General features: G+C 38.5%; 2 protein-coding genes across 2 annotated transcripts; both read right to left on the reverse strand.

Annotated features, from left to right (window-relative positions):
- Window positions 1-17,436: 17,436 nt before the first annotated feature.
- Window positions 17,437-18,978, reverse strand: LOC107792459 (DELLA protein RGL1-like). The gene has a single exon (XM_016614671.1). It carries the CDS (start codon window positions 18,976-18,978, stop codon window positions 17,437-17,439), a length of 1,542 nt encoding a protein of 513 aa, XP_016470157.1.
- Window positions 18,979-19,892: 914 nt separating this feature from the next.
- On the reverse strand, window positions 19,893-22,433 carry LOC107792461 (scarecrow-like protein 18). The gene is made up of 2 exons (XM_016614673.2): window positions 21,721-22,433; window positions 19,893-21,578 (listed from the first exon to the last, which is right to left on the reverse strand). Exons 1-2 carry the CDS (start codon window positions 22,272-22,274, stop codon window positions 20,351-20,353), a joined length of 1,782 nt encoding a protein of 593 aa, XP_016470159.1. The 5' UTR covers window positions 22,275-22,433; the 3' UTR covers window positions 19,893-20,350.
- Between the last annotated feature and the right edge of the window lie 446 nt (window positions 22,434-22,879).

The raw sequence follows: 22,879 nt of genomic DNA on the forward strand, positions 1-22,879 counted from the left end.
TGGTGATTTCCCGTTGTTTAATCATGTAATTAGTGAAAATGAGGGGTTAGGGCTTAGAAATTTTGGAGAGTAATTTAAGGATTTGAAGGACCAAACAATGTCGGATTTTGATGAATTTGGTATGGTTAGACTCGTGAGTGAATGAGCTTTCTAGTTTTGTGAATTTTGTCGGATTTCAAAACGTGGGCCCGGGGGCCGGGTTTGAGCCAATTTCGGATTTCGGTCTAATTTTGTAGTTTTTTTGTGTAATTCATTCCATTAGCGTATATTGATGGTATTATATTGATTGTGAATAGATTTTGAGCATTTGGAGGCCGAGTCCAGAGGCAAGAGCATTGCGGGGTAGAGATTTGACCGGTTTGAGGTAAGTAACGATTGTAAATCTAGTCTTGAGGGTTTGAAACCCGGGATTTCGTATCATTCTACTATTTTGAAGTGACGCACATGCTAGGTGACGAGCGTGTGGGCGTGCACCGTTAGGGATTGTGACTTGGTCCGTCCCGTAGCGAATGTAAAGTTGCATATTTTGTGGAAATTATATGATACTTATGTGTTTTTTTTTAGAAAGAGTTTCTGTTAATTGGGCTGAATGCCATGTTTGGGCCTTGTGCAAGTGCTGTTTGGACTATTAGGGGTTTCATTTTATTTTTATTATCCTCTCACTGTTTTCGATTGAAAATCTATATTCAGTCATGGTTATACTTGTTTACTGCATAACTCAGTTTTATTACTCGATTTTGATGCATATAAATGTTGTTTTTGGCTGAGCACCCTATTTTTCCCGAGTGGCTTGAGAGGTTTATGACTGAGCGAGGCCGAGGGCCTGATTTGTGAGGATATTTATGGGATCGGGCTGCACGCCGCATCATGTTGCATATTTATGGGATCGGGTTGCACGCCGCAGCATGTTGCATATTTATGGGATCGAGCTGCACGTCACAACATGTTGCATATTTATGGGATCGGGCTGCATGCCGCAGCATGTTTGATATAGGCCGAGGGCCTGAGTGATTATGTTATGATTTGGCTTGATATAGCTCTTGGGTTGAAGGAGCCCCTCCGGAGTCTGTACACACCCCCAGTGAGCGCAGGTACCTACTAAGTGCGAGTGCCGAGTGTCGAGTGTCGAGTGCTGAGTGACTGGGAGGCATGAGTGATTGTGAGGTATGCCCGAGTGGCAAGAGTGATTGTGAGGTATACCCGAGTGGCAAGAGTGATTGTGAGGTTTTCCCGAGGGGTTGTATATGAGTGATGCTTTGCCCGAGGGGCTGTTTATGATTTCATCATTTTTGCTCACCTTTGCATTTTTCCTCTATTCGAAAGCTGTTGAAAAATAACCTTAAATGATTTTTTATTGGAATTGGGTTTAAACGAGATATTTTGATTCAAATCCTGATTTTAAAACCATGAGGTATTTTACTGAGATTTCATGATATGAACGTTATATGCTTTATTGCTCGTCACTACTGCTCAGTCTTTATTTATTGTTGTTACTTACTGAGTTGGCGTACTCACGTTACTCCCTGTACCTTGTGTGCAGATCCAGGTATAGCTGGATATGGTAGCGGTTGTTGATTGTTCTGGTTGCAGATTTTCTCGGAGATACCAAGGTAGTTGTTTGGCGATCGCAGCCCCTGCTCTTCTCCCTCTTATCTTCCTCTAGTGGTATTTAGCTATTTTCCAGGCTGAGTTAGCCTTGACATTGTTAGACAGATTGTAGTAGATGCTCATGACTAGTGACACCCCGATGTCGGGCTTTTTCTTCCGCACTTTTATTTTGATTTGAACTCCTTTACGAAGGTTTTTATGTTAAATAACATTGAAATTATCTTTGAAATGAAAATATAGGTTTGTTTTGGAAATGAGTCGGCTTGCCTAGTTCCATGATAGGCGCCATCACGACTGGGGTTAGTTTGGATCGTGACACAACTATTTCTAATCTTTAAAAGTGAGGATCACAGTGTTAGTTCACGGTTGGCTTGCCTAGCGGTAACGTTGAGCGCCAATCACGGCCTATAGGAGAAATTGGATGGTGACATTGTGGATACTACTGAATGAGAAGGAAGGATACTCAATTTATAGAAGTCCAAGTCTTTTCCTACAAGAAAAGGGACTAGCCAAATATGGGAGATATATAGTTTCCTTCTACAAGAAGGAAAACCCAATTATAGTAAATATATTACCCTTTCCTACAAGAAATAAGAGAATTAAATATGGTAAGAAAATCAAAACAACACCTAACACATCAAATGGCAAAGTTTACCATTTCTTGCCTTAAATAAGCTTCAACTGCCAATTTATGTTTAGCACATGTGACCAAGATGGAATTCTCCAGGTACAAATTGATAATGTTTTAGTTTTACTAACAGCTTGTTTGAATAGTTGTTACATGATGTATTGTCTTTCTATTCTCTCACAGATGGTGAGGACACGCACAACTGGATCCGATGATCAGACACCCGTGCCCCCTGTTGGAGCCTCAAGAGGTCGAGGTCGGGGCAGAGGCCGAGGAAGACCACATGGTGCAGCCAGAGCACCTGCACGATCTGCTGTACCAGAGCCACCAGTAGCTCCAGTTGGAGAGCAGGCACCTGAGACGCCTGTTACTACTCCTACATTTCAGGAAACTCTTGCCCAGTTTTTTAGCATGTTTTGCACTCTAGCTCAGGCAGGGTTAATTCCACTTGCTCCTGCCACATCTCAGGCTGTGGAGGAGCACAGACTCCTGCCACCCGTACTCCAGAGCCACGGGCCCAAGTTGACCATGGCCCAGAGGTTATACCAGTGCAGCCAGTTATTCCAGTTCGAACTGAGATTAGGACAGCAATTTCAGAGGGGGAGCAGCTCAGGATTGAGAGGTACAAAAAGTACCACCCTCCCACTTTCAGCGGTTTAGCTTCAGAAGATGCTCAGGATTTTCTGGAGGAATGTCACTGTATCCTTCGTACTATGGGTATTGTGGATTCCAGTGGGGTTTCTTTCACGGCATTCCAGTTTAGGGGAGCAGCCTACCAGTAGTGGCGGGCATATGAGTTGGATAGTCCCGCTGAGGCATCTTCACTTACTTGGACTCAATTTTCAGATATGTTCTTAAGGTAGTATGTTCCTCAGAGTCTTAGAGATACATGGCACGCAGAGTTTGAGCAGCTACGCCAGGGTTCTATGACCGTGTCAGAATATGTTATCCGATTCAATGATTTGGCTAGGCATGCACCAGCCTTAGTTGCTACTATTCGAGAGCGGATTCACAGATTTATTAAAGGTCTCCACCCTAGTATCAGATACAGTATGGCCTGAGAGCTAGAGATGGACATCACATACCAACAGGTGGTATCAATTGCTAGGAGATTGGAAGGTATGCGGACTCGGGAGAGAGAAGAGAGGGAAGCTAAGAGACCCCGAGATTCTGGCACATATAATAATTCTCGTGCCCCAGTTACAGCCCGTCATGGTAGAGGTTATGTGAGCCTTCCTATTCATTCAGCACTTCCAGCTTCCAGTGGTATTCCGGCTACTTCCAGACCTCAAGTTCCATATTATACACCGCCAGTGTCTACTATACCTCCTGTATGGGATGCTTTCAGCGGGCAATCTAGTCGATCAGGCCCGAGCTAGTCCCAGCAGCCATGACCTCCAAGGGCTTATTTTTAGTGGTGTGACACTCGTCATATAATGAGAGATTGACCCAGATTTAGGAGGGGTGCACCTCCACAGATTTCTCAGACCCCACCAATTCCACAGGGCCCTCAGGGTTCTCAGGCCATGATTACTGCACCAGTTGCCACTCCACCTGCACAGCCAGCTAGAGGTGAAGGACGGACATGTAGAGGTCGCCCTAGAGGGGGAGGCCAGTCCAGATATTATGCCCTTCCTGCTATGACAGACGCCGTTGCATCCGATTCTGTTATCACATGTATTATTCTGGTCTGTCATAGAGATGCATCAGTCTTATTTGATCCAGGCTCCACTTATTCTTATGTGTCATCTTATTTTGCCCCGTATTTAGGCGTATCACATGATTCCTTGAGTGCTTCTGTTGATGTATCTACACTCGTGGGTGAATCTATTATTGTGGACTGCGTGTATCGGTCGTGTTTAATTGTTATCAGTGGTTTTGAGACCAGAGCTGATTTATTATTGCTTAGTATGGTGAATTTTAATATTATTTTGGGCATGGACTAGTTGTCGCCCTATCACGCTATTCTTGATTGTTACACCAAGACGGTGATATTGGCTATGCCAGGTCTACCACGGTTAGAGTGGAGAGGTACCTAGGATAATGTTCCTAGCAGAGTTGTTTCATTTCTTAAAGCTCAGCGAATGGTTGAGAAGGGGTGTGATGCGTATCTGGCCTATGTGAGAGATGTTAGTATTGATACTTTTACTATGGAGTCAGTTCCTGTGGTAAAGGATTTTCTTGATGTATTTCCAACAGATCTTCCAGGTATGCCACCCGACAGGGATATTGACTTTGGTATTGATTTATTACTGGCACTCAACCCCTATCTTTTCCACCATACCATATGGCCCCAGCGGAGTTAAAAGAATTAAAAGAATAGTTACAAGACTTGCTTGATAAGGGTTTCATTTGGCCCAGTGTATCACCTTGGGGTTCTCCTGTCTTATTTGTGAAGAAGAAGGATGGTTCTATGCGGATGTGTATTGATTACCGCCAGCTGAACAAGGTTACAGTGAAGAACATGTATCCATTGCCACGTATTGATGACCTATTTGATCAGCTTCAGGGTGCCAGGGTATTCTCTAAAATTGACTTGCGTTCAGGCTATCATCAGTTTGAAGATTCGGGAGCCAGATATCACGAAGACTGCTTTCAGGACTCGGTACGGTCATTACGAGTTCCTTGTGATGTCTTTCGGGCTGACCAATGCCCCAGCAACATTTATGCATTTAGTGAATAGTGTATTTCAGCCCTATCTTGATTCTTTCGTCATTGTATTTATTGACGACATTCTGGTGTATTCCCAGAGTCGGGAAGATCATGAACAACACCTAAGGACTGTGCTTCAGATTTTGAGAGAAAAGAAGTTATATGCAAAATTTTCAAAGTGTGAATTTTGGCTTGATTCAGTGGAATTTTTAGGTCATATAGTTTCGTGTGAGGGGATCAAGGTAGATCTGAAGAAGATTGAAGCAGTGCAGAGTTGGTCCAGACCGTCCTCAGTTACGAAAATTCGGAGTTTCCTTGGTTTGGCAGGGTATTATCGCCGATTAGTAAATAGTTTCTCTTCTATTGCTGCATCGATGACCAAATTGACCCATAAGGGTGCTCCGTTCAGGTGGACCGAGGAATGTGAGGAGAGCTTCCAAAAGCTCAAGACAGCTTTGACTACAGCCCCAGTATTGGTATTACCTATAGGTTCAGGGTCTTATACTGTGTATCGTGACGCGTCTCGTATTGGCCTCAGCGCAATGTTGATGCAAGACGGTAGGGTGATTGCCTACGCGTCCAGACAGTTAAAGGTACATAAAAAGAATTATCCGGTCCACGACCTTGAGTTAGCAGGTATTGCTCATGCCTTGAAGATTTGGCGGCATTATTTGTACGGTGTCCATTGTGAGGTCTACACTGATCACCAGAGTCTACAACATCTGTTTAAATAGAAGGATCTTAATTTGCGGCAACGAAGATGGTTGGAGTTACTTAAGGATTATGATATCACCATTCTCTATCATCCTGGGAAGGCCAATGTAGTGACTGATGCCTTGAGTCGTAAGGCGGAGAGTTTGGGCAACTTAGCATATTTACCGGTAGCAGAGAGTCCTTTAGCCTTGGATATTCAAGCCTTGGCCAACCAGTTTGTCAGATGGGATGTTTCTGAGTCGGGCCGAGTTTTGGCTTGTGTGGTTTCTCAGTCTTCTCATTATGATCGTATTAGAGAGCGTCAGTATGATGACCCCCATCTGCTTGTCCTTAAGGACACAGTTCAACACGGTGATGCCAAGGAAGTCACCATTGGAGATAAAGGTGTTTTACGGATGCAGGGCAGGCTATGTGTGCCTAATGTAGATAGTTTGCGTGAGTTATTCTCTAAGAGGCTCATAGTTTGCGGTACTCCATTCATCCGGGTGCTGCAAAGATGTATCAAGACTTGAGATAGCACTATTGGTGGAGGCGGATGAAGAAAGACATAGTGGAATATGTAGCTCGGTGCCTAAATTTTCAACATGTGAAGTATGAGGATCAACGACCGGGTGGATTGCTTCAGAAGTTGGAAATTCCAGAATGGAAATGGGAGCGGATCACTATGGATTTCGTTGTTGGGCTCCCATGGACTCAGAGGAAGGTCGATGCAGTTTGGGTGATTGTGGATAGATTGACCAAGTCAGCTCATTTCATTCTTGTGATTACTACTTACTCTTCAGAGCAACTGGCTCAGGTATATATTCGCGAGATTGTCAGACTTCACGGTGTACCGGTATCTATCATCTCTGACCGGGGTACATAGTTTACCTCACGATTTTGGAGGGCTATACAGCGAGAGTTGGGTACTCGTGTGGACTTGAGTACAACATTTCACCCTCAGACGGACGGACAGTCCGAACGCACTATTCAAATATTGGAGGATATGCTTTGTGCGTGTGTTAGATTTTGGGGGGTGCTTGGGATCAGTTCTTACCACTTGCGGAGTTTGCTTACAACAACATTTACCAGTCAAGCATTCAGATGGCTCCGTATGAGGCTTTGTATGGTAGGCGGTGCCGGTCTCCAGTGGGTTGGTTCGAACCAGGCGAGGCAAAACTATTGGGTACAGACCTGGTTCAGGATGCCTTGGAAAAGGTTAAGTTGATTCAGGATCGACTTCCTAAAGCCCAATCTAGACAGAAGAGTTATGCGGATCGGAAGGTTCGTGATGTTGTATTCATGGTTGGTGAGCGGGTATTGCTCCGGGTTTCGACTATGAAGGGTGTGATGAGGTTCAGAAAGAAGGGAAAGTTGATCCCTAGGTATATTGGGCCTTTTGAGATTCTTGAGAGAGTTGGAGAAGTGGCTTACAAACTTGCACTACCACCTAGTCTCTCTACAGTTCATCCGGTATTCTATGTTTTCATGCTTCGAAAATATCACGGCGACCCGTCTCATGTGTTAGACTTCAGTTCGGTTCAGTTGGACAAGGATCTATCTTATGTTGAGGAACCAATGACTATTTTAGATAGGCATGTTCGAAAGCTGAGGTCAAAGAACATTACTTCCGTGAAGGTTCAGTGGAGGGGTCATCCGATCGAGGAGGCGACTTGGGAGACCGAGCATGATATGCGCAGTTGTTATCCACATTTATTTACCAGCTCAGGTATTTTTTCTAACTCCGTTCGAGGACGAACGTTTGTTTTAGAGGTGGAGAATGTGATGACCCAAAATGTCACCTTTAAATTTAATAATTAATTATGTGTTCTAAGACCTCAAAAAATATTATTTATCATTCCTCGACTTGCGTGCGCAGTCCGTAAAATTTTACGAAAAGTTTTTATGTGAAAAATAGATTAATATGTGAATTAGAGCTTTAAAACTCAACTGAGTTGACTTTGGTCAATATTTTGAGAAAATGGACTCGGATCAGTGTTTTGACAGTTCCGGTAGGTCCGTATCGTGATTTGGGACTTGAGCGTATGCCCGAAATCGAATTCCGAGGTCCCTAGCCTGGGATATAAAATTTTGATAAAAAATTAAAAGTTTGAAAGTTTATAAGTTTTAAGAAATTAATGATGTTGGAATTATGGACACCGGGTTCGTATTTTGGTTTCGGAGCCCAGTATAGATTCACTACAATATTTATGACTTGTCTGCCAAATTTGGTGAGAAACAGAGTTGATTTGACGTGATTCGGATGCCCAGTTGTAAAAATATAAGTTTTAAAGTTTTCTTAAAAATTTCCTTTGATTTGGTGTCCGATTCGTAGTTTTAGGTGTTATTTGGGCAATTTGATCGCGCGAGCAGGTCTGTAGCGTGTTTTATGATTGAAATTCATAGATGGTTTGTGTCCGGGAAGTTCCGGATGAGTTTCGGGGTGAGTTTTGAGCGAGTCCGAGTATTTCGGCACTCTAATATTGTTCTGGCACTTTTTGGGGCATGGACCGCGCATTTTTGGGTGCTGAGGCGAAGGAGGGGCGCGGACAGCAGCAGAATTTCGTGGCCACGGAGGAAGTTCTGCAGATCCGCTGGTCCGACTTCGGAAGCCTATATAGTTTGATCTACAAGGAAGTTTGAGATGATTCAAAAACTAAAGTTGTAGTCCTTCGTGTCTAGTTTCTAGAAAGGTAAAGAAGTCATCATTTGGACATCTGTAGAGAAAGTTATGGCCAAAATACTAAAGCCTAGCAGTGTAGTTCCAAGAATTTCGCGGCCGCACAATTTGTTTCGCGACCGCGGGACCTGGTGCGCGGCCGTGCTTGGAATTTCGCTGACCACAAAATTTGAGTTCAGAGGATGTACTATATATCCGAGGTTTTGGTTATTACTTTATTTTAGGACTTTCAGAGCTCGGTTGGAGACGATTTTTTGTGGATTTTAAAATAAATTCATCGGGGTAAGTGATTCTAACTCGGATTTGGTTAATATACATGAATATATCAATGATTTCATCATCTTATTAGTACTTTGAGTTGAAAATTTGGGGAAGATTGTAGAAACTTCAAAAAATAAATTTTCGAGATTTGAACACCGATTCGGAGTCGGATTTGAGTGAAATTAGTATGGTTGAACTCGTAATTGAATGGGTTGTCGGATTTTATAACTTTTGTCGGGTTTTGAGATGTGGGTCCCACGGGCTATTTTTGAGTTAATTTCGGATTTTATTGAAAAATATAGTATTTTCTTATGGAATTGATTCTATAATTTTGTTGACTGTATCGAATTAATTATGACTAGATTCAAGTCGATCGGAGTCGGAAAATCGAGAAAAATGCATACTACGTGATTAAATCGGAGCAAGTCGAGGTAAGTGACTTGTCTAACCTTGTATGGGGGAAATTTTTCCTAAGATTGGTATTAATTGTAATATGATGAACGTCGTATACATGAGGTGACGAGTGTGTACACGAGGTGACGAGTGTGTACACGGGCTAAATGTGAAGGATTATATTTTTAAATTATGTAGATCATTGTTGCATGTTAATTAAATTATTAAATCTTGTTATATACTCCATCATTGATTTGATTCATATACTTTAAATTTGCTTGACATTTTCCTCCTAATTATTTTACCTTTTTAGTTGGAACTTGGTTTCTTTTATTCTGTGCATTATTTGCAGGTTGATTTTCTTTAAATTAAATATTATTAATATGAAGTATTGGACATTTTTAAATTTGGTATTGAAGCAACGTATTAAAGATTTAAAATATTATTTTGCTGAATTATTTATTTTTGAATATTTATTGATGATTTATTTTGGTATGAGCCGCGAGCTCTTTATTATGAAAAAATATTGTTGTTGAATTATTTTGGCAAGTTAAATTATTTGAGCACTTGAGGTAAAAATTGTGATATATTGTGATGTTGATACGCATGCGGTGGTATAAGGTCTGGGTATTGAAATACATGCGGTGAGATAAGGGTGTCTTGATACGCGTGGCTAGTAGGGGAAACTACTAGAAGTCATGCGGTATGATAAGGATGGCTAAAACGCGAGATGCTATTTCGGAAAAAAAATTTATTTAAAATAAATTGTGAAGGCTCCCGCGGTGAGATAAGAAAAATGAGATATTGTGAATTTATTTATGATTTGGGACTACGAGGCGGTACCTCGGGAGTGCCCTTGTTGATATTGATTTATGGTTGTAGTTGTCGTTGATTATTTGTTGTGATTTTCTTAAGTTGAAAGGAAATTTTGTTGGTTTCTACGAGATATTATTTGCCATTATTTTGTATAATTAAATGGTGACCTACTATTTGATTCATTTCCATTATCATTTATTTTATTATATTGTTAAACATTTTTCTATGCTATTATTATTTTCCAGTAGGGCCTGACCTGACCTCGTCACTGCTCCATCGAGGTTAGGCTTGGCACTTACTGGGTACCGTTATGGTGTACTCATACTACGCTTATGCACATCTTTTTGTGCAGATCCAGGTACATCTTATCAGACTAGGCATCAGTAAACTACTTGTACGAGAAGACTTTGAGGTATATCTGTCAGCGTCCGCAGACTCCGGAGTCCTCTTCTATCTTACTATGTTGCTTCCTTATTTGTTTTAGACTCTGATGTATAGAGACATAGAGAATAAATTCTTAGAAGCTTGTGACTTATTTCTACCGGGTTTTGGGAGTTGTAATTATTTGAATTGTAGTTTATTTCTTTCAGATAATTATTATTATTCCGCATTGATAGGCTTACCTAGTCTTAGAAACTAGGTGCCATCACGATCTCCTATGGAGGAAATTTAGGGTCGTGACACCGGATGCCACACTAAATTTGATATCACACTTCAATTGATATTTGATGATACAACACTTAACTTGATAATTATAATTTTGTAGTAGCTACCGTAAATAATTGCTAAAACTTAAAATAATAATTAATTGAGTACTTGAGAGCAATAAACAATTTAATAATCAAGAGAGAAGTGAGAGAGAATTAGAGTATAAGAAGAGAGCAAGTTGTAAGAAAAAATGAAGAAGATGGGGAGCTATTTATAGTTTTTAAAAGGCTAAAAATATAATTTATCAATTATTAGGGGTGGGGGAGGGGGGGCTATTTTAGTAAGGGGTAGGCCGAAATGGCTAAAACTACAAAAAATGACTGTTGCCTAACGGTCATTTTTGAATTTGACCGTTGGCAATGGTCAAATTTTTTTTGAAAAATAAACGGTAATCGGGCTGGAACCCGGTAAAAACCCGCGAACGGGTTACTTGGCTAGCCGGGTTCCGGTGCATTGGTAGCCAAAAAAGGTCTGACCCTGTCCGGTACAATCCCATACCCTAGCCAACCCGACCCATCTCTTACCGGACCGGGCTGACCCAGACTGAACCGGATCGAACCGGATTGTTAGTGGGCTGGCCTTGCCCGTTTAACACCTTTATGGTAGATAGGTGGCGAGGAAGAAGATGGTGGTCGCTGTGGTGGCAGGGAGAGAAGGAGGAAGCGAAAATGTGGGTGGTATTGGCGGAGAAAGAAGGAGAAGGATGGGTGGCAGAGAGAGGAGGAGACTGACCGTGGTGGTGGCTGAAGGAGGAAGAAGAATAATAGTGGCGGCACGACAACAACGGAAGTATGGCAACGTAGTGGTAGAAGAGGTGGCAAATCTGAGTTTTTAAGAGAAGAGAAAGGAAATCTTTTTAGGATTCAGTTCACGCTCCTAAGGAAACGTGATGAGCACTTCTTTTGCCTTGTCAGCACATGTGTTCAGTAGGTATACTTTTATTGAAGTTTAGATGAATATGTATTAATCTTAGTTAAGGTATCAGAGTAAAAACTAGAGCCAAGTTTAAAGGATTCTAAAAAAATTGTAAGGCCAGCGTTCAGTTTTGATTTATTGCATAAAATGTTAATAAGCCGTTCGACCCTAGTACCTATGGATCATTGATATTTGATCGTAACATGCTCTTGTCATTTTCAATCTAAATTATCATAGGTTTAAACTGATTTTATTCACATGCGCTGATAGTTACTATATTATTGAGTACGTGCTTAGCACGAATCTCTATCTAGCTTTAATTAGATTCATTTAGTCAAGTCACATTTAAGGATAAAATAATTTTTTTTTATTTGTATGGCTTTTATTCCCCGCAGCCACCATATATATGGGAACAAGTTTCTTCTCTCTTTATTCACTCTTCTCATCTTGAAACAATCAATGTTGTAATTTCTAGGTTAGTTCAACTTTTGTGGTAAGATCTTATACCTTTTTTCGTAATCTATATGTATGATTTTATTTAATATGACTTTTTGAGGTATTTTGAATATGGTTTATTGTTTTGGAGCTAGAAAGCCGAGTTTGAGGGAGAAGAATGAAGGGAAAAAAGAAAAAGTGACTTGGAGCTATTCACCGAAAAGAATATTGAACTTTCTCTCATCTTTTTATTTTTTCCCAATAAAAGATAATGATTATAAATAAAAATATCACAAGAACAATTAAATTTGACTGTTGAACTCTATTAATATATTATATAACGTATAGCACAATATGAATGAGTAAGTTTTAGCTGCGGCAGACCTTCCTCCTTTCCCCGATTCACCCCATTGGCTTCACTGCCTAAAAATCATAGAATATTCTCTGAACTAAGAAAGCTAGTAACTTATATCAATATAAAAAAGATAATAAACCAAATGATTAACACTAACTTTTATAGTATTTTCATGATTTTTCTAGGTGTGAGATCTTTTGTTATGTCATTATTTAGTACGTCATTTAGAATATTGTTTAGTTATAGTTGAAATAATTCGTAAAATTTATTTCATTATACATAAGGGGAGGGGAAGAATGAGTTGAAAGTTCAGATAACCAACCAACAATTGCATATTAATTATGCATATACAAAACTATCATTTACTATCCACAATTAAAACAAACATTCTCTGATGATAGTAATACTACAATACAAACTTAACCGCATAAATAAGTCATTTGTAGTAGTCATTAAAGAATGTTTTGCGCGACTCATGAGAACTGAGAAGTATATAAGGAAGAACTTTGATACAAACATTTGTAAAAGTAAATAGCAAAAATCAATAATACAAAAATAGTAAGACGAAGTTACAAATCATCATTAGAATTGAATTATTACTCTCTCTATGTACTTGATTGGGCACAAACTTTAAAAATTTTAGGCAAAATACATAAATTACCACCTGAACTAAGGACCAAATCTCTGTTACACGCTTTCTGATGGCAAAAATCATCTTACACACTCAACCTTTCAAAAGTGTGTCTAAGACACATCATTTTTGTCAGATGGCATGCGCATGTTTAATTAAAACATTGAGTGCGTAAAAAATCTAAATTTTTATTCAGATCCTTAATTAAATGTCATGTGTCATAATTTTTTTTCTTTTTCCTTATATCTTTTCTTAATCTGATAAAAATAAACAAAAAGGGGGAAACCGGATCTGGCTTTCTTGTGCTTTGCCATCCCCACTTAGACCCATCCTCCTCCCTCCCCCCCCCCCCACAATTATTTTTCATTTATTCCTCAAATCACCTTCCGGCAAACTCTCGCTACAGCAAATTAAAGGCAATTAAAAGTGGGTTTTGCGTTGGAAGTTATAATCCAGCTTGATATTATGTTTCTTCTCTTTTCTTCCCATGTATAAAAAGAATCATAACAAACATTTAAAGTATTTTCCTCTTCAATTGCTTTTGGATTTCTCTTGTTTTCAAACAAATATTTTTTTGAATGGGTGTGGAGAAGGGGGACTGTGGTATTTGTTGCTTTGTTTTGAAAGTTAATGGTGATGGTGGTAGCTACATCGTTGGTGGCAGCTATGGCGGTGACAATAGTGATAAGGTGGTGATAATGGAGGAAGGAAAAAGACTAACTCTGTAATTCAGTTGTATTTGTTCTTAATATCTACCGCACATCTCAAGAATTCTAGTTCTTCACATTCCCTTCAACTTTTCTATTTTGAATCTAAAAAAATTTAGGAAACAAGAATGCACCAGAAGCTAGGAACTGACCACTATTATATAAAAATAAAAGGGCAGTTGACTTGGGCTTATAAGTTTTGGTGGATTTTTTTTGTGGTCGACGGCAGGGGATACTTTGCCGGAGAAGAGAAAGAGATGAGAGGGAAAAGATGGTTAAAGGGTGTAGTTATAAATTTAAGTATTTTATTCTTAAAAAATAGTAATGACATGTGTTGCGATTTTATTGGTGCGTGACATTACACATATTTTACAAAATTGGTTAAGAAAAAAATGGTGTGTATTAGATACACTTTTGAAAGGTTGAGTGTGTAAGATGATTTTTGCCGTCAGAAAATGCGTAACAGAGATTTGGTCCTTAGTTTAGGTGGTAACTCATGTATTTTGTCAAAATTATAAAAACTTTTGACATGCAATTCAGATATATCATATAAGTAAAATACTAAAATTATCCTCTTAAATGAATAGTGGTAAGAGTTTGACATGTCTTTTCATTTTCTCTCTCCTTATAAAGAATGAACTTTAATTCTATATTGAATGAGTCCCAATAAATCCTATCATTAAGGATCAAATGGGGATGCTAAGTATAATAGTTTTCGAAAAGGAAAATATGTCCTTTTTTTGGTGAATAAAAATGTGTCGCATAAAATAGAATGGAGGGAATACTAGAAATTTCAATTCAATCAATTCAAATGGAAGTGCTCTAATCTCAAATTTTCAATTCCAAGTATGCAACTGGATTGAGTTGTTAATTGTTGCTTATGCAAGAATAATAAAGATATTTCATGGACCAAAATAATATAACTCTACATTTCAGTGATTTTTGAGAAACAAATTTAACGGTATGCTGAAGAACCCTTCTTTTATTGGTTCATCATGTTATGTTATGACCGAAAATAATCAGGAGTCATGCGGAAGCTAGTAAACAAATCTTGAACGACGATAAATCGGACAAAAAATAAAAAATATACCAAAAGATACACAAATATTTAACGTGGTTCGGTACGTCTACGGCGGAGATGAGCAATCTACTATATAAAAGAGAATACAAAATATCGAGAGAACAACCTCACGAAAAGGCAAACACAAGTGACACACTACACTTGTCCCGTAAAGTTCCCCCCTCCCCCCTAAACAAGACTCTCAAACCTCATATGGATACATTGTGAATGCTACTGAATGAGAAGGAAGGATCCTCAATTTTTAGAAGTCCAAATATTTTCCTACAAGAAAAGGGACTAGCCAAATATGGGAGATATATAGTTTCCTTCTACAAGAAGGAAAACCGAATTATGGCAAATATGTTGCCCTTTCCTTCAAGAAATAGGAGAATCAAATGTGGTAAGAAAATCAGGACAACACTTAACAATTCTTCCCCTTGGCCTGAATTTTCTGACAAAATAACCTTGATCCACCTTCTTCACATAACCTTTAACAGGTCGCATCTCCAAATCTCCACTGCAAAGTTTGTCTCAATGAGAGTAGCACTCCGGTCAAATTTCTCAGACAAAAATTATGATTATCGTCAAATAGATTGCGGCTAGAACTAAACCCCCCCCAAGATGAACCTGTCTTGAACCTCGCTCTGATACCACTTGTTATGACTACAAAAAATCAGGTGTCATGCGGAAGCTAGTAAGCAAACCTTGAACGACGATAAATAAGACAACAAACGAGAAATATACCAAAAGTGATATAAATATTTAACGTGGTTCGGTCAATTGACCTACGTCTACAGCGGAGATGAGCAATCCACTATATTAAAGAGAGTACAAAATATCGAGAGAACAACATCACGAAGAGGCAAACACAAGTGATACACTACACTTGTCCCGTAAAATTTTCCTCCTAAACAAGACTCTCAAACCCCATATGGCTATATTGTGGATGCTACTGAATGAGAAGGAAGGATCCTCAATTTTTAGAACTCCAAACATTTTCCTACAAGAAAAGGGACTAGCCAAATATGAGAGATATATAGTTTTCTTCTACAAGAAGGAAAATTGAATTATGGTAAATATGTTGCCCTTTCCTTTAAGAAATAGGAGAATCAAATATGGTAAGAAAATCAGGACAACACTTAACAATTCTCCCCTTGGCCTGAATTTTCTGACAAAATAACCTTGATCCACCTTCTTCACATAACCTTTAACAGGCCACATCTCCAAATCTCCACTGCAAAGTTTGTCTCAACGAGAGTAGTTCTCCGGTCAAATTTCTCAGAAAAAATTAATGATTATCGTCAAATAGGTTGCGGCTAGAACTAAACCCGCCAAGATAAACCTGTCTTGAATCTCACTTTGATACCACTTGTTATGACCACAAAAAATCAGGTGTCATGCGGAAGTCAGTAAGCAAACCTTGAACGACGATAAATAAGAGAACAAACGAGAAATATACCAAAAGTGATACAAACATTTAACGTGGTTCGGTCAATTGACCTACGTCTACAGCGGAGATGAGCAATCCACTTTATTAAAGAGAGTACAAAATATCGAGAGAACAATCTCACGAAGAGGCAAACACAAGTGACACACTACACTTGTCCCGTAAAGTTCTCCCCCTAAACAAGACTCTCAAACCCCATATGCCTACATTATGGATGCTACTGAATGAGAAGGAAGGATCCTCAATTTATAGAATTCCAAACATTTTCCTACAAAAAAATGGACTAGCCAAATATGGGGATATATAGTTTTCTTCTACAAGAAGGAAAACTCAATTATGATAAATATGTTAGCCCTTTCCTTCAAGAAATAGGAGAACCAAATATGGTAAGAAAATCAGAACAATGCCTAACACATGGTAAAGTTTACCATTTCTTGCCTTAAATAAACTTCTAACTGCCAATTTATGTTTAGCACGTGACCAAGAGGGAATTATCCAGGTACAAATTGATAATGTTTTAGTTTTACTAACAGCTTGTTTGAATAGTTGTTACCTGGTGTATTGTATCATATTGTTACTTTAAATACAAATATTTCGATTGTTACTTAAATTTTGTTGTATCGTATCGTTAAATTTGTCATTATGTAACGACGAAAAGTACCGTTTTATGGAACGACCGATTAGGTATGGTCGCGTCGTTACCTAATTTTTTCTCATTTTGCCATTTTTTATAATTAAATAATCTTATTTTATCATTTACCCTATCTTTTTATATAATTATAATATTACCTCGTACCTTACTTTTTTTATAATATTACAAATTTATTCTTCGTATAGTTAGTGCATGACATCATGAAACGACGTCAAACAATACAATTTATCCAAATATTGTATATATCAAAACAATACATAAAATATTGTACAATACAATATAATACTATATGATATATTATGAAACGATACATAACAACCATCCAAACTAGCTGTAAAGAAATCTTCTGCAAATGTAGCTTAATTTTTATTTTTTGAACAAGAATATTCAATAGGTTCCTAACTTAAAACCAAAATCTTGATACAAAAACAAGAAAATAATTCTTGTTTACCACCTTAGGTAGCAATGTCAACAATTGGTTGAAGCTTTAAAGCTCTCCTATAGAAGCTGCAGATTGAAAAATTCTCATTCTTATTTAAATGAAGATAATTCTGTTTGCAGAAACCGAGTTTAAGAAATTATGCAAGAGAAACAGTTGTGATACACACAAATCTAATTATCTAAATGATAGGAGTACACTATATATAAAAGTTCTTTACACTATATGATGAGCATTTATAACTTAATTTGTTCACTCAAATACACTCATCATTCAGGAACAGGTCTAGCAAAAAAAGGTCTAATTCACACAAAGCAAATTCACTTATCCTTACAAATTAAAGTTTGCCAAAAACCTCAATGGAATTTCCAAGCAGAAGTGAAATAGATTGGAGTCCCTTTCCAGCTGACTGTGAGAGACCTTCCATTTACATCCGCACTGCAAGAATTCCTACATGCAAACTGCTCAATAATCAAGTTAGCCTGATACAAACATGTCTCACTCAGCTTTACTTCTTCCATTCCAAACCTCTTAAAGAATGATCTCCACACATCAAGATTCACACTTTTACACACCCTTTCTTTTCCTTCACTTCCCACTATGTTTCGAATCCCGCCTCCGTATGTCACTGATTCTAATGTCATCCTGTGTTGATCATCCCTCTTCATTACATCTTCCAGGCAATCAAAGAATGCACTGTAATAGAATAAAGAGTCTATGAAGCGATTCACGAACATAGGCGAATTCAGATTTGCCTCTACTTCTGAGACTACCATTAGTTCTGGCTGCAGCCTTCTTATTACTCTCATTGCAGTTTCTAAACAGTTAGGTTCACAGATCATTGCCCTTAGAAAGAATGCTGCATAAATTACTACACCTTCATCAGGTTTTACGTCAAAGTGGTCTTCGGTCAGTTGGTTTCTATCTGGTAAAAACACAATCTTGAAGGAGAACGGAAAGTTCAAGGATTTAGCAAAGCTCTCTAAAGACTTGCCTGTTTCCTCTACTCTTTCCTTATTTACTGATTCAACAACTGTGATTTTCATATGTTCAATTGGATTATCTTTTCGCTCTGCTGCTGCTTGGATTAAGGATGCCCACTGTACGCCCGTCCTGATGAGGAAATCGATAAGGTGAACTTTGGATTTTGTTGCTACACTTTCTAGTATGGCTTGAATTCCTGTGAAATGCACCACTTGGGTGAATGGAACTTCTTGATGAAATGCTAGGTGTGAGGCGTCGAATCTTGATGCTATACAGATACTGCCATCTGTTTCCACACTGTGGATTTTTGGAATTAACCTTCCTGTTTCTCTATCGATCCTCTCTTCAAGCGCTTGCGCAAAATAAAAGACTGCTCTTTGCGCGGGATTACCTGTGTTCGATGAAAGTAGTTGGCATTGCATCAGCATTTTCCTTGCGCGGTCATATTGTTGGTCAGAAACTTTCTCAGCTGCAGCTAGGAGGATTTGAGCAAGTTCTACATCTTGATTATCTTCAGGAGAAAGGTTCGAGAGAGCAGAACCATACAGATGGAGAAGATTATTTATGTTAATGAACTTGTTAGAAGAGAACTGGATGAATCTTTCTCCAGCTAGTCTCATGATTTGCATTGCTGAGAGCTTCTGGTATGCGTTGGTCCCCTCGTTTAAATTTCTAACTTTATCTCCTTCAGTATTCTTCCACCTGCTCGGATTGTTCCTCAGCAATTCAAAAGGAGCCAAAGATAAAAAAGGTGTCTTGTCCACATGATTTCCTGTTTGTACTTGTGGAGTGACTGCATACACATTCATTTCTTCTTGTTGTTTATTCGTTTCTTGTACTTGTGGATTGGCTGCATATTCTTGATAGAAACCATAGTTGGTACAAAAGTTCTGAATATCCGTGGAATCCTCCATAACTGATAAAAGGTTGTAACTTTTTGTGATATCTTCTCTACAGCCTCTTAGAGAACTATCACTACCTGAGATTTGGTTGGAAATGAATGATGCAAAATGAAACAAGGGATTGACCATATCAGAGCTGAGGTAATTTGCAAGTGCCTCCTGATCCACTAAGGTTTGCAGTAGAGTAATATATCTTTGTGTTTTTCTCAAATCCTAAGTTTATAATTACTATAAATTACAGCTATGCACAGGCTGGCGATTGGACAGCTTGAAAATTTTGACAGATCAACCCTTCATGAAAGAAGAGCATATACGGCTTAACTTAGTATTTTGACAGATGATGACATAAACCTCTAAAAGATTGGCAATATGGGTTAATTGCAAATAGTTATTATCATTATCATCTAGAAAAATGGAGTTGTATATCATGTTAATCTTTGAGTTTAAGATGAAGAAGTAATATTTTTGGCTTTCTAGAGTCAATATAAGAATAGAAGGACAAGAGATAAAACAAGACATGGCACTAAGGACAATGTGGTTGTGTTGTGATTTATGACCCTTCTTAAGAAATTCAGCCTACTTACTATAGGACATGCTACACTATTGGTTGGTAGTAGTCATTTTCTAAATCGAGATGGTAACAGATTATGTGAATAACAATTAGATAACATTGTAGAAAATATCAGACTACCTGGCATACAAGCAAATGGATATCTCAGAAGAAAAAAAGAAGACAAGAACCTGTGCACGAAATTAACAAGGCCTCGCTCACAATTTTTTCTTTAAATAAGGAACTGCATGGATGAATGGCTGATGCTTTGATTTCTGTCTGTCCTTCTTCTGTTCATTAGGAAGTTCATCAATTCATTCATTTTGATTAAAAAGAATGGATAAAAAAGTAGCTTTGCATGCACGAGAGATTTGGGTTCAATGATAAAAGGATAAACCAGAAGCATATTCACAATGAGGTTATACATTTTGGCGTCATAGAACTCAAAATTTTCTATTCATATTTTCAGGCCTAATAACAGGTGTCTATTAGTATTGAAATTCTGTGCTTAACATTCTAGCTCTAAAGGGATAGGAGTAGTGATTAACCGCCCCATTACTCAATCTCTCGCACTGCTTAGGTAAGTATGCGACTTTGTATGAGGACCTCCTTTACTTCTGCCCACTCTCTGTTCACGCGGTTCTCAAAGTAGAGGAGGAAGGGTGGGCAGCAGGTACCACGAGCCCTCTGTCCCACACATCTATCCAGAGCAAAATCTAGATTTAGCTTAGAGATGCCCAATAGTCATACCAGCTACAGAATGTTGATGGTATACAAATGAAATGAGCAAGTAAGAATCCTATCTGTTTCCTCAACAAGGCCAACTTCTCTTCCTTACAAGAACTTCCAAATGGAAAGAGAATGAATTGGTGTTCCTTTCCACCCGATAATAAGGCCTTTCCCATCCTTGTGAAGATTACAACAACTGCCTTGGGCAAATTTCTTGACAATTAGATTAGCTTGATACCAAGCTGACTCACTAAGCTCTTCTTCCACCATACCAAGCCTTGCAAAGAATGCTCTCCACACTTGAAGTTTCACATTCCTGGTGAATCTTTCCTTACCCTCAGCAGCTACAATGTTCCGAATACCTTCGCCAAAATACACCCCTTCAATCGTTCTTCGACATGGACTGTCTCGATCCATGCAGTCCTCAAAGCAATCGAAAAATGCACCATAAAAGAATAGTGTCTCAATAAAGCGGTTTAAAAATGATGGTGAATTATGGTTTGCTTCGACTTCGCCAATAACAATAACTGTTGGTCCAATGCTTCTGACTACTTTCATCAAATTTTCCAAACAATCTGGTTTTGGTATCATTGTCCTTAAAACAGTGTTACAATAAACAGCCACAGTCTCATCTGCTTCAATATTGACTGATTCTTTCTTGAAATCTTTCATATCTGACAGGAAAACTACATCAAATGAAAATGGTACACCCAAGGACTTGGCGAAACTGTGTAATGTGTTGCCTGTTACTTCAAACTTCTCTTTTTCTGTGCTTCCAACTGCAGTTATCTTGAGAAGCTTAATTGGACTGTCACCTTTTTCTGCAAGAGCTTGCATCAAGACTGTCCACTGAATTCCACTCCTAATATTAAAATCGATCAAATGGATCTTTTTTGCGCTTTTGACATGTTCAAGTATTGTTTGAATTCCCGCAAATTGCATCACTTGACTGAAGGGAAGTAGTTGGTGGCAGGTCAAGAATGCAGAGTTGGTACCTAATGCCATAGTTTTTATACACTTGAGGTGGCGATCTTCATCCGTACATGTGTATCTTCCGGTTGATCTATCAATCCTCTCTTCTAAAGATTTAGCAAAATAGAAAGAAAGTCTCTGGACTGGATTACCTGATTCAGATGCCACCCACATACAACGGGAAATCAATTTGCTAGCTAGATGAAATTGCTGGTTATTTACTTCTTCCGCTGCAGCTAGGAGGAGGTGGACAAGTTCCATGTCCCTTGTTTCCTCTATACTAAGTCCTGAGAGTGCTGAACCATAAGGGTGTATAAACATAGAAAGACCGTCTAGCCTTTGGGTGGAGTACTGGATGTACCTGTTGAGACATAATATAATTAAGTAATTAAAAGAACGCTTTGTCTAACATTTTTAACTTTATATGACACTTTAAAGTGGTATCAGAGTATGCAGAGGTCGTCTAACATCTTAAACTTTTTGATGAGATGTTCACACAATACCTTTCTCCAGCAACCATCAGGATTTCTTCCATTGACAACTTGTGGTTGTTACATGCACGTGCCTCATAGCTTAGTGCATTACTAATATTCAAGTTTTCCTCGCTCGATTTCTTGATCAGTCTGCCATAATTGTTCAGTAGCTCAAAAGATGCTAAAGAAAATGGATTTGGTTTTTCACTGCTAGAGTGGCCAATAAGTTCTAGGACTTGAGGCTGGAAATCATCATCCTTTGGTGCTTCAATACTGGATTTGATTTGGTCTGTGTTGTTAGAGAACTGACTCTGCATCCAATTTGATATACTTTGTTGCTGATCTTCCAATAAGTTGGTTGTAACTTGTTCATTAGATGTATTCTCTTCATTGATAAGGCCACAAATGGAGTAAACAGAATCAATATCTGTACAATCTTCAAGTTCAAACCAAGGATCTTCGACGCCATTGATCACTAATTCATTTCTCTCATATCCTTTAAGATGATCACCCTGGAAATCGGTAAAATTATCATTTGAGATTGAGACATTAGCCATGGTCCCAATTCCAGGACAAATTACCATGTAATTGCTTGGATATTGATCAGTGTATAGATGATCTTTTTATGGCTATGGTAACATTCATTTGATTAGGGGTAGATATAGCAAATTAAGAATTAGATTGAATGACATATTATGAACTTTACAGTAATGAAAGTGAACTTTTGAGCCAAAATATAACCTGGCCATAGAGGAAACATAGGAGTATAAAATATTGGTGTAATATGATGTTTCTATGGCATGGACAAGAAGAAGAGTCAAGGTAAAAGACTAAATTCCAAATAGACTCCTATGGTTTTTATCTTTCAAGAAACTTCGAACGAGGGCCAGATCATGGCCTGGACATGTATTTGATTAATTAAGGAATATATGCATGTGTGGACAATATGCACAAGACAATTAGAAACAGATAAGAGCATAATGACATGTTTGTAAAGAAAAATATTAATCGCACAAAACCAATTTATCGGGAAAGAAAAAAAGGAAACCAATTTACAAATGGATACATACATATTAATGCTTTCTCATTTACATCATTATCACAGATTTCAGCAGCACTTTGATTTCTTCGCTTCGACAAATGGACCGATTTGCTATATTAGCCTGTCCGTAACCGTCATGTTTGGTTA

This window comes from Nicotiana tabacum, chromosome 19 (assembly GCF_000715075.1).
Source record: "Nicotiana tabacum cultivar K326 chromosome 19, ASM71507v2, whole genome shotgun sequence".
In the NCBI taxonomy this organism is placed as follows: Eukaryota; Viridiplantae; Streptophyta; class Magnoliopsida; order Solanales; family Solanaceae; genus Nicotiana; species Nicotiana tabacum.